This window comes from Schistocerca americana, chromosome 2, assembly GCF_021461395.2.
Source record: "Schistocerca americana isolate TAMUIC-IGC-003095 chromosome 2, iqSchAmer2.1, whole genome shotgun sequence".
NCBI lineage: Eukaryota > Metazoa > Arthropoda > Insecta > Orthoptera > Acrididae > Schistocerca > Schistocerca americana.
The window spans coordinates 542,884,156-542,897,692 of NC_060120.1; the positions used below are offsets into that span (position 1 = coordinate 542,884,156).

Below are 13,537 nucleotides of genomic sequence, written 5' to 3' on the forward strand. Positions count from 1 at the left end.
CTGAAGATAAGGTGGGTAGATCATGTAACTAATGAGGAGGTATTGAATAGGGTTGGGGAGAAGAGAAGTTTGTGGCACAACTTGACTAGAAGAAGGGATCGGTTGGTAGGACATGTTTTGAGGCATCGAGGGATCACAAATTTTGCATTGGAGGGCACCGTGGAGGGTAAAAATCGTAGAGGGAGACCAAGAGATGAATACACTAAGCAGATTCAGAAGGATGTAGGTTGCAGTAGGTACTGGGAGATGAAGAAGCTTGCACAGGATAGAGTAGCATGGAGAGCTGCATCAAACCAGTCTCAGGACTGAAGACCACAACAACAACAGTAGTGTCATATGTATGGACATGACACTGGTGTTCGTAAACAGAATACCAAACGAAGAGTGGAAAGAAACAATGTTATCTTTCACAGTACTGGTAACAGTAAAACTGCTTTGGAGAGTTAGAAGCTAAAAGCTCCAAGCTTTGAAAACGTATTTGTGTTTGTTACAATAAGGAAGGGGCTTTAGCAAAATCAGAGATCCTAATGAACATATGTACGCATTTGGCTGGGCATTGTTTGATACTTGAAGGATCATATTGGTTGCTCAATACCCTTACATGATTAACAGCAGCAGTGAGTAATATTTTCTTGTCCTAAGTTGTGATTGCACTGTGCCGCCTGATAACAGTCTCTTTTCAGTGTAATGTGGAGCACTTCTTATGCATGAAAGCAGCATATTTTAGTTGGAACAGTGTTCACAGCCACCTCTGATTTCCTAAATGATAACATTCAGAAGTTTGTAAATAGTATTTTTGAAGATGTATTGATACTTTAACAATCAACATAGTTTTCTCAATGTACAAAATGCAGTTTTGATGATACATGTATAATAACGAGTAATAAATATTTTTGTTACAGTTGCAATCTAGAAAGTTCTGTGACAGAGAAGGATGACCATAGAAGCATACAGCTCTTCCGTTCACTCTGTGAGCTTAGTGACCAAATTAATTCATCAAAATGCAGTCACCTACTGTCATATCTGCATGAGACAATCAACTTTTGGCACAATTTATTGAAAGACAAGTTTTCTGTGTGAGTATACTTGAACATGTGAATGTCAGAAATTATGCTGTGAGTTTTTGTACAGTGTAAGTAATGCAAAGGAATGTAATTAAGTTGTTTGCATGACTAGTCATAATACATATAATTAAATGAAGGTGAACTTTTTTGTCATTAATATGAGCAGAGAGGTTGTCAAAAAAGAAAGGAAAACAAGCAATTCAGGTAGCCCCATTAGAGGTGGACAGGCAGCACAGTAATGAATGGTGATGCTAACTTTTTACAAATATTGATGCCATTGTGTACTTAATTGGGATGTTTTAAATTGATTTGTACTGAAAGAGCTACCCTACACCAGGCTTCAGTGTTTTCTCCAGCCCCTCCCCATTCTTCATAACATTCGTGTTCAGCCTGTGATGCCATTCCACATATCTGAAAATTAGTACTGGGCTAGTAGCATGTATAATAATATAAGATGCCTTCAGTTACCATCATCTGTCATGGGCAGTAGATGTAGATAATACTCTCAACAGTAGTTGCTTCTCAGAAACAATGTAGAGCCCTTCAAGTGCCTAGAATTACAGGCCTCAATAACTTATTGATCAGGATGTTTAAAGTTTCTTCATAGTACTTGCTTTTTTCAGCCTTCCCATGTATAAGACGTGCTGTTAGTTGAATATGCTTATGGTATATGAACATTCAGTGATCGATATTAAAGTCTCCTGCAGCAGTTGTCACCATTGAACCAGTGACTTGGAGTGCAGCAAGCTATCCCTATGGAATCCATAAATCCTATTGAATCTCTGTGGACAGAAGCTCATATTGTATCTCATGTAGCAAAATAGTGTAAAAAATAAGTATGTTTGTGTTACGTGTTCCATTGCTGCCTAACTAACTGAAGTCAAACATTTACTTAGTTTTCAACAAGATCAACAGAAATTGTTAGAGAAAATGCCCTAATACTTTCCAATGTTCTGATGAAAAATGATATGAAATGTAATTCAGATTGTTAATATGAGTGTTTTATGCAAACCAGTTTCTGCAGGCTAAAAGATTTTGACATGGTAAGAGGCACATGTGGCTTGTGACACTCTTCTGTAAAAATTTGTAAAGAACCACTTTGATGTTTATTATTAAGATCAGGCACTGTCAATGCAGCCTCAGTGCACAGGGGTTGAAAATGAATCTGTAAGGTTTGAAACTAATATAAATACTGGAACTGTTGACAGAATCATTAACAAACACTGTAAGAAATTTAATGAAGTTGCTGGTTCCCTGTCAACAAAATGTTGAAAACTGAAAAAAAAAAAAAAGATCATTGTATTCCCTTGGTACATGCAGCTGGAACTCTTGCTATCTGGACTCTCAGAGAGATGCTGAAACCAATTCAAATCCACCTGTTGAATAGTTTTACACATAGCATCTTGACACATTGAGTTCTCATAAACACACTCATTTTGCCCCAGCCCAGCTTTGTACACAACATGATGAGCACACAGTCCAAAAATCCAAGAACAGAAAAAAATAGCTTTTTTCATCTGATGTAAACAAATTGTTGTATGTAAATAACATTAAAGAGGAGTGAACAGTTACTGCTCAAGAATAAAATTGTTGAGATAATGCCCGTGGCAGTAGTATGTCAGAGGGGTTATAATTAATATTATTGCAGATACTTGGAAAGTGATATACTTAAAAGAAAAGGGGAATCTAAGTAAAATACAGTAGGTGAGGCAGACAACATGTCAGTAGCTTTTGAGCCCCATGTCCACTTAACCTTTATTTGATATCTTTATTCATTTTATTGTAATCATCGTTACTGATATTTTTAAATGTACCATGCTCATGCCTTGTAATTTTTCAGTGAATTCGATGAGGTGTTGCAGTCACTAAAATGGCCCTTTATAAACACCAGTTTGCTAGTTGCAACTCCACCTCCAGAAGTAACACAGAAGTTCCAGCAGTTGACTGAGTACCTGTTGCATTTGCAGTTACCGTATCCTTCAGGAATTCAACAGTGCTAGTTCTGTAATTTAAATGTGAACTGTCACTAAAATGTAAGTATGAAAACAGTAGGAATTGGAAGATGTTCAATGATTTTCACTAAATACTCAAAATTTTTGAAATAAATAAATACATATTGCTGTTGGAGCTCTTTGGTGGCTTAAAAAAAGGAACAAGCTTTTATTTGCAAAAAATTAGTAATTACATTAATTACCCATGGACCTGTATGTATATGATTAGATAAATATTCTGCAGCTTGTCCTGATAGATAAATAGCAATAATACTGGGAATAGATTGCAGAAACCGGGAACATGCATGAAAACCCCACCATTCCTAAATGATCATCATATTTGGTTACTGTGATGATAGTCATCAATGAGCAGCTTCTTGGGCATCTGCTGTGCCCCATTAGCATTAAGTTTGTACAGCCCGTTTCTCTGAGAAATGTTGAAAACTAAACATGAATAGAAATTAACGTTTGAAAGGAGTGACTGAGGAATGAATGCAGAGCACATCACTTGTACTAAAATTGTGATTTGGTGCTTAGTTAATAATCCATATAAACTGATAGGCTAATTTGGTTGCAATTGAATGATCAGAATTCAACTAGCCATATCATAAGCTTCAGAGGAACTGAAGAAGTACTCTCAAGTTTTTGTGTAGTTGTCACCTCACTTTCAGTTATTTAAGAGATTAAATAAGGTGGTTGACAGTTTATTTCAAAAGACTTGTTAGGAAACTCCTGGAATGATTGTTGCACCAGCAGTTATGTTTGCATCAGGACGTGTTCGAGGGGAGGACTGTGTGTGTCATTCATTCAGGGCCAAGGTAATAATTGAGTAAATCTGATTTGATTCCCTCTGACTTTTCACTTGGCACATTTAGTTCATGTTATCTCACTCGTAGATCATATACATTCTGGTGGGGCGGCGGTTTGTTGCGAAAGGTATATATATGAGATGGGGGGAAACATTCCACGTGGGAAGGATTATGTGTGGGAACAGGGATGGGGTGACTTGCCGAGCGGGGGCGCTGGCGGGTCGATGGACGCACAAACATGCACACGGGGTTCGGGCTTTCGCAACAAACTGTTGCCTCGGCCGGGGGGGGGGGGGGGGGAGACGTCTGCTTGTATCTGTATGTGTGGATGGATATGTGTGTGTGTGTGAGTGTATACCTGTCCTTTTTTCCCCATAAGGTAAGTCTTTCCGCTCCCGGGATTGGAATGACTCCTTACCCTCTCCCTTAAAACCCACTTCCTTTCGTCTTTCCCTCTCCTTCCCTCTTTCCTGATGAGGCAACAGTTTGTTGCGAAAGCTTGAATTTTGTGTGTATGTTTGTGTTTGTTTGTGTGTCTGTCAACCTGCCAGCACTTTCATTTGGTAAGTCACATCATCTTTGTTTTTATATATAATTTTTCCCACGTGGAATGTTTCCTTCTATTATAATGATAATAATAATAATAATAATAATAATATAATAAACAACAGAACCTAAGATCACCCTGATCTGATGTTAGTATGGCACAATCAAAGATGCCACACAGAAATTTCGAAATAGTTCAAAAAGTTGTTAATAGATGGCATTGTAATCGCAATGTGTAGGGCCTATAAATAATGCTTCACTGCCCAGAGTGATCAGTTCACCACTGAAATGTGAAATCAGGCTAACATACCAAAGGAAGAGATTGAAATCATGTATTTAATTCAACAACATGTTTTTCTGGTACAGGAATACCACGTGTTAGAACAAAGTCTTGCAGCAACAAGGTGCAGTTTTCATACATGATTTAGTGTTCCAAAAAGGAAAACTATTCACAAGGTCTTTGCAAAATTGCGACAGACAGGCAGCATGGTTAGTGATCTGCCAGGGAATGTTGGCTCCAGCTAAACTGTAGTTACTCCTGAAAATGCCACCACAGTTTCTGCAATTATTCAGAAAAATCCAAGGAAATCCATCCAAAGAATTGCAGCAGAGACAGGTTTGAAGCAATTGAGCCAGAAAATACAGACAGATCCTATAACTGTTTCCATTCAAAATCCAAAGGCATTAAGCTATATCTGTACCAGCTGCATGTCAGAGGGCTAACTTTGCGAAACAGACTCTCATAATGATTGATAATGAAGAATTTGATGTTGGCTGAATCCGGTTCACAGATGAAGTACACTTCCACTTGAACGGAGTCATGAATGAACAAAACTAGCTATTTTGGTGTTCCATAAATCTCTGTTTGTGTGAAGTGAAACCAGTGAATACTCCCAGAGTTTCTGTTTGGGCTGTGATATGCAGTAGAGGCATTATCATTATTTTTATCATGCGAGAAACAATCACTAGGGCTGTTTCATTGCAATTTTTGAATAATCTGTCACCACACATTGGACAATCGGCCAGGGACCAAGTAGTTTGTGCAAGATGGGGACACACCTCATCACAGTGAAAAGGTGTTTTGCTTTTATGAACACAGAGGGAATAGAGTCATTGTGTTGAATTATTGCAAATTTACTGGTGCAGGGATGGATTGGCCTCCATATTCACCCAATTAGCTTCTGTATGACTACTTTTTGTGGGGCACATTGAAAGATACTGTCTGCCGGAACCATCCCACCATGCTGAACGAGCTTGAAGTTCCAGTCCAGGTGGTATCTGAATCCATTTTCATTGAGACACTACAGGACGTAATGGCAAGTTTCTTTGTTCATTTGCACATATCTGTACTGCAAGTGGTGGACATTTTGAAAATATTGTTTGATTGCAAAGACTGCTTGCAGAGATCAGTTTAATTATGTGTGTTGATACTGTACAAGCTGCACAGCACACAAAACCATCAGTTAGCAACTTTTCAAACTATTTTGAAACTGCTGTATAAAATTCTTACAGCTTTCACGATATATACACCTTTTGTTGCACTCGTCTATCTTAATTTTCTAGATATTTAATTTTGAAATCAGGGACTGCTTCACTGGTCACCCTGTAAAAGATAAAGGGGGAAGGGAATATTACTATAGGGTAAGGGCGGAGAGCTTAATGTAAAATGCCTCTCTCAGTGAGAACTGCTTATGCGTACAAGGAGAGTCCATCATCAATATTGCATATTGTTATCTCTCACAGCTTCACAAGTTGTATAGTGATGTTCCCACACCATTACTCCACCACCACCTTCTATATTTCAGCAGTTAAAAGTATGTACAGAATGTAGTGAGTTCCTTGTGGCCAGTGTACTTTCAGATCAGTCTGTAATCTGATTGTGGCTTGGAAATGGGTGCATTACATCAGTGATTCATGGCACCTTAAAAAGGTGTGTCATTGTTCATTACATACACTGATGAGCCAACACATTATGACTGCCTGCTTAATAGTATGTGGGTCATCCTTTTGAACAATACAGCAGTCATCCTGCATGGCATGGATTCAACAAGTCCTTAGTTTTTTTGTGGAGGTATGTAGCACCAGGTATCTGTGCACATCTGATTTGATTCCCTCTGGCTTTTCACTTGGCACATTTAGCTCATGTTAGCTAACTCTTAGATCATGTACATTCTGTCGACATGATTTTGTTTTAGTACTGTGTTTGACATCACAACACGATCACGTGATTCCTGTAAATTATAGTTTGGTGGTTTGTTGAACAGCTATCCACCTGCAAGATGCACTCATGTTGGGGAATAAATCAAGCATGAAGGGGTGCAGGTGGTCTGCAATAATGTTCACATAGTCCACAACTGTCATGGTGGCTTCGATTACTACCATAGGTTCCATGGAAGTCCAGATGAATGTCACCAGTAGCATAATACTGCTCCCACTGGCCTGTGGTCATGGCACAGTGCTTGTTTTGAGTAATCATTCACCTGGATGGCAGCACATCTGGACTTGACCACTAACCTGTTGTAACAAGAAAGATGACTCATTTGTCCAGGCAACACAAACTGCCAGAAAAAAATAGTTCACCCTTTTAGAGGTTTCCATTTGCTCAAGATTCATTGTTGCAACAGTGCATATGGAGTACATGAAACCATTACATTTACAGATGAATAGCACAGGCAGTTCTGAGGTACCGTGCTGAAACACCCATATTAGTATGTGGTGTAGTCCCTATGCAGCAATGCAGACGCTGACTCCGGCATCCAGTCAATCTTACAGATGGCGAATACTGACTGGAATATATTATGGTATGCCAACTCAAACTGCTCACATAGTTCTATAAGAGTTGTTGGTTGATGAGTTGCAAGAGTCACTCCTCGTCCCTTCATATCCCACACTTGCTCGATTGGAGACAGGTCCACAGATTTTGCTGGCCAGGTAGTTGCTGCACATCGTGCAAATCACATTGAGTTTCAGAGGCAGTGTGTGGATGAGCATTGCCCTGTTAGGACAACACATCTCTTTCCTGTTGCAAGAACAGCAAAAAATGGTCTCATAGCCTTCTGCATGTAGAAAATGGTTGTTAGCATCTCCTCCAGAAACATCAAAGGTGAAGGTGAACGAGAGTTGTAGCTTATTGCACTCCAGATAACAGGGCCTGTGGAGGAGGGGGGGGGGGGCATGTCAGTGTGTCTTGGACAAATGCCCTCTACGAGACAGCACTGTCCCACTGCTAATAACTGGCTTGCAACATGTCTAGGCTCAGAATCTCTCTTATCTGTGCTGTAGTAGCTGTACAGCTTGCCACTGCTACACTTACAATACAACAATCATGGTGGGCGTATGTGCTGCATGGACGTCCAGAACTTCATCTACTGCGTGAGAATGTTCACGTGACCACTGATACCAGGGCTGTTGCGTAACTAATGCAGTATGCCCAACTTGTGTGGCCATTCTCTGAAATGATCTTCCTGCCACTGGGAAGGCCACAATTTCACCCCTTTAAAACTTGCTGAATTGGCTGGAGGAAGCAAGAGTGCATTTCCAGCTCATGGTTGCCTGCTTGCTTCACACATTTGTACTGCACTGAGCCTTCTAGCTGTGAGCATTCCCTATTAAAGGATAGACACAAATGGCACTCCCATAGCTACGTCAATATGCTATCTGTTGTCGGACGATGTTGAAATCAGTATCAGTACTTCTACTTTCCTCCAAGTGGCAAATGCCACCATTGGATCAAAATCAATCTCATCTTTTAAGGTGTACAATTTTTTTTTCTTCAGCAGTGTATTTCTATTGATCCAGGATCCAATATCTTTGATCCCATGCCCACTGTAGTTGCAACTGACTGTGTTGTTGGGTCAAAGTGGGAACATGTAGGGATCATCTGCTGTGGAATCCCATGTTCAATAGTGCGTGCTGAACTTTATGCTCTGAAACACCTGTGCCTACATCAGCATTTCACTGTGTCATCAGGTATTCAGTTGTGCAGTGGGTAGTGGTTATAATGTGTGGGGATCATGGTGTACTTTTTGGTTGCATGACATGTATGTTAGTTGTCTGCAGCTCTCAGTAGGCAATTTGCCTTGAATCATGGTGATTGATGCTGTTGCAGTGTTCAGTGCAAGTTGCTGGGAAAATGTATTGACAATCACATCTTGGTTTTAGAGGGGGACAGTGGCCCCTCTGAGGGGTTGTGACACTTGTATTACACAGTATGAGTTATGACTGACTGTTGATTTGAGCCTGTGATACATCCTGGAGATGACACACTTAGGTACATGAAGAACGTGGATCTGTATTTGTGTCCAGACTTCTTCCAAGAGATGACAGAAAACCCTTAAATATTCTGTCGATGATCAACAACATTATAACACCAATTTATGCACCCATATCACAGTTTTAATTACTTCCTCATATGTTTCAAAGATGTTTGTGAATACATGTGTAGTATTTGTGGTCACTCACGTCTTGTTAAAGCTATGGAATCTTTTGCATTGTATACAAACATCCTTCCTTTGAATTTATCTGTAACTGTTTGTTACTTTCAGTTTTGGCATATTTTACTGCATTTGATTGCAATTTTTTTCATAACAGAACCAAACAAAGTTGCTTTAATTTAATCATTATTTTTTCCTCTCCTTTTGTTCTTTATGTGTGAAGTGTTATTATTTTCCCCTTTGCCCATACCTTTTCTTCTATTCCCTTCTTAAGTATAGTTTGACTCATTTGCACATTACATTCTTTTTATGTATATACTGCACTTGAAGCTAAATTTAAATTATGTGATGCTACTCATTTATGTTTAGTGGCAGTTAAAACTTCTCAATGGACTGTAAACAGTATTCAGTTTTCATTACTTGTGGTATAATCAGCTCCAGCTTTAGTATTGTGGATAACAAACAATGTTTCACATAGCATTAGTATAATGCCTGAATAATTTGTTTTTCCTTAATGTCTGTCCAGAACAAATATGAAAACACACAAAGTCACATCTTCAGTTGCTATTGACTTTGAACCTCTCTCACTCCCTCTCTCCCTTTTGTTACGACCTCTGAGAAAACGATTCATGTTTCATTTCTATGGCACAAGGCAAACCAATAGACCTGATAAACCTGAGTGGTTTTTCTCCCAAATATTGACATGGATTCGAGACCATGAGAAGTTTGTAAATCAGTGGGTACAACCAGTGTACAACAGTAATGGATTATCTCACATTTCAGCAAAGGTGAGTATTGAGAACTTCCAACTGTTAGAAATTTGACTCGCCAGTAACCATACACTTTTAATAACATTTATTCCATGCTGCATTTAATTTTGAGGAAACTGATTCAATCGTTTGGCAATGTGCTTCACATTTAACTGAAAAACCATATTTCATTGCTTCATTGGCTGGCCCATAATGAGAAAAGATACAAAGATGAACTACATTGAAATAATCTCAATCATGCCAAGCTCCACTGCTGATTGACACTTACATTTATGATTACTGAAAACCACCACAGTTGTATTAACCCACATTTATTGTATCATGACCGGTTTCGTTCCTTTAGAACAGTATCAGGTTGCTGAGTTGTGCCAATACCTGAATGTAAAAAGACAAAATTCAGAAACATTGATAACATAAATACTCTGCCTACTGTCTGGTGGAAGCATGGTGAATAGTAAGTGGATGCTACGTGGCATGCTGTGCACTGTAGCCTGTCCAGACAGTCACATGCACTTATTGCTCACCATATTTCTGCAAGGCAGTTGGCAGAATGTTTATGCGAACATCATTTCTGGATTTTGTTTGTGATATTGTCTACAACAATCAGACCTTGTATATCATGACATTGGCACAACTCCGCAACCTGATGATGTTCTAAAGGAACAAATCCAGTTGTTACACAATAAATTTGTGTTGACAACTGTGGTTCTTTTCATTAATATTACAGGACTACATTGTTAGTTGCTTATTCTTTCTATTTATACAAAATATTTGTTAATTATTAAGTCAAATTAGCAGATACAAAAAATATTCATTGAAATTGGTCTTATTTTTTACTACCATGTGGTGCACCCTGTTAAGCAACAGCGTGGAGAATGAGATTAGTTAGAAATAACAGAACTGTCCGAGGATTTATTAGAAGACAGCATCCAGTCATAACAATATCTGTGGGTGCTCATATTTGCTTGACATTGCTGTACAATGTGATTTCCTTTGGAACAATAATCTATAGTGTTATAAGACCTCAAGTTTATGAGCATAAAATGGGCAGAGAAAGCCAGCTGTGAGTAGTGTTAACATTCATATTTTGGAATATGAAAACAGGATGATGAGAATCAGGCATTCCAACTATTCACTGCATCCTTAATATTCAACAAACTTCATGGATTTTTTGACACAGTCATTGCCTTTTTAGGGAAAAATCTTGCAGAAGAAGCTGCAAATGTGAGGAAAGACATTATAGAATTTAATGGCACAGCCTAAACTCTCATAAACATAAATTACATGCATTTGTACCCACATCTGAGTGGTTGTAAAATATGTTCCAACAGTCATCTTGCTCTAAACATGCATGTAGTGCATGACTGCTTTTAAGAAGTTAGGAACCAGTTACTAAATGCAAACAAAAACTATATGTTTGACCACAGACTGTTCACAAAAATAAGCCATTATCACACTTCGAAAAATGTACACAGTCTTTTCCTTCCATGTTCTGTTAATGAATTGAGAAAACTTGGAAACAGTAGTACAGTAATAAAATCACCTTTGAAAGTTGGGTTTGGACATATGCAGGGTGACACAGAAAAACAGGATCATTTCCACAGTCCAATAAAACTAGAAGCAATGAAGGGAAGAAATTGCATTCATAGTAATTGAAACGTTACAACTTTGCCACTTATGAAACATTGATGGCATTTATCTTTTTTTTTTTTTAAATTATGTCGTTTAGATGGCATCCTCCTGTATGAATACATTCGTGAAATCCGCTGTTGTGATTCCTCGTTGACCACTGCAGCGTTCCAGCTGGGATACTGTTTTAACTCATCCAGGTTTCTTGGTTGAGTCATGTAGACTTCGCTCTTGATGTAGCCCTACAAGGAAAAATCACAAACGGATAAATCTGGCAATCTAGGGGGCCAGGGACTGTTACCAAATCGTGAGATCACACGGTTGCCAAACAATTCTCACACATATGCCAATGATTGCCATGCAGTGTGCAATGTCGTTCCTCAGGCTTCTTGAACATATGGAAAGTTGTTCAATGCAGATGTAACAAAAGTTCGTAACATCTCCACGTAACGATTGATATTTACAATTATTGTGTTTCCCTGTTCATTTGCAAAAAAATATGATCCGATAATCCCATGTGATGAAACACCACATCATACTGTCACTTTGCTAGCTTGCAAAGGGCACTCATGAATGTCATTAGTATTTGTGTTTGCCCAGTAACAGTAGTTCTGTTTATTCTCATAACCTGTGAGATGAAAATGTGCCTCATCTGACATCCACAACTGGTTTAGAAATTAATCATCATTATTTATTTTTGTTATCATTTGTTGACAGAATCCTAATCGTAACCAGTAATTGTTGTCCTTCAATTGTTGCACCATCTGTAGTTTGTACGGATGAAATTTTAAAACGAGATGAAAAATTTTGCGAACACTCTCCAGAGACATTCCAACCACTGCTGCTTGCTTACGAAGTGAATGCCGTGGGCTCTGTAAGACAGATTTGTGTACATCATCAATGTTTACTCGAGAATGCACACTTCTTGGTCGTCCTGTTGGTTTCTCCTTGAGGGCAGATTCAGTCTCTTCAAAGGTATTAATCCAACATTTTATCACTTGTTTCGACAGAATGGCATCATGATGTCCTAAATTCTAAAAGCATCGAAACTCCCTCTGCACCTCTACCAAACTATCATTGTTTTTATAAAACATTTTTGTGGCTAACACACGCTGTTGTCCTGCTGAAATGGCAGACTGTTTACTCGCTAACTGTCATGAACCCGCAGCACTGCCACCTGCCCAAGGCTGCCACTACTCATGTCAAACATTCCCGTTATTCTGTGTCACCCTGTAGATGTCATGTAGAAGGAACCACCACCTCATAAATATTATGAAAATTCACAGAAGAGGAGTTTCACATGTTAAAGTACATTTGGTCACTCAGTTCATGTGGAAATCATGAGTACAGTTAAGCTCCACAATCAATTAAATCTCTCTCTCTCTTCTCTCTCTCTCTCTCTCTCTCTCTCTCTCTCTCTCTCTCTCTCCTCCCTCCCTCCCTCCCTCCCCCCCTCCCCCCCTCCCCCCTCCCCCCTCCCTCCCTCCCTCCCTCCCTCTCTCTGCCTTTGTTTCTCTTTTTCTTTTATTCATTCATTTTTTCTTCCTTTGAGCAGAAAATAACTACTTGTTAATGAAGTCTGAAGTCTTACAAAGTTGGAATAGGAGTTTAGTCAGTGTAAACCAGTCATGAATAATATTTTACTCAGTGGAAGAAGGTGCTACAGAAATTACATTGTTATTTAACTGGACAGATAAAAAAATCTACTGACCAAGCAGTGGCAGAACACACACATTAAAGACTGTTGTGATTGGCAAGCTTTTGGAGCCAGTTCTAAGCCTAGGGGACTGATGACCTGAGATGTTAAGTCCCATAGTTCTTAGAGCCATTTGAACCATTTGAGAAGGAAATACTGTTTTTTGCGGACTGCATTGGACAAAATTTGAAAACCTGAGGGCTTAAAGGTGAAGACAGGGTGATACGCAAGACAGAGATTACTACTAAAGCATTGTGCAGGAGGTAATAAGAATGAGAAGCTAAGTGCATTGTATGTAACAGAGGTGGGAGGGGGCAGTGAAAAATAGATGGAAAAGACAATTAAAGATGTAGGAAATTAAAACAGAGTGAGGCAAAGCATAATTACAATGAAGAAAAGCTGAGACAGAAGAAATTAATGTAAATTAAGGCCAGATGGGTGGCGAGAACCAAGGACATGTTGTAGTGCTGGTTCCACCTGCAGAGTTCTGAAAAACTGGTGTCTGGTGAAAGAATCCAGATGGCACATGTGGGGAAACAGGCACCGAGGTCACGAATGTCATGTTGTAGAGCATGCTCTGAACCGGATATTGTGAGTTG

General features: G+C 39.0%; 1 protein-coding gene across 1 annotated transcript in view; it reads left to right on the forward strand.

Annotated features, from left to right (window-relative positions):
• LOC124595227 (RAD50-interacting protein 1) overlaps positions 1-13,537 on the forward strand; it is a 120,634-nt gene that overhangs the window by 52,722 nt on the left and 54,375 nt on the right. Inside the window, exons 3-5 of the mRNA XM_047133882.1 lie at positions 903-1,076; positions 2,905-3,036; positions 9,370-9,631. Coding sequence (XP_046989838.1) covers positions 903-1,076; positions 2,905-3,036; positions 9,370-9,631 — 568 coding nt within the window. The remainder of the gene's footprint in view (positions 1-902; positions 1,077-2,904; positions 3,037-9,369; positions 9,632-13,537) is intronic.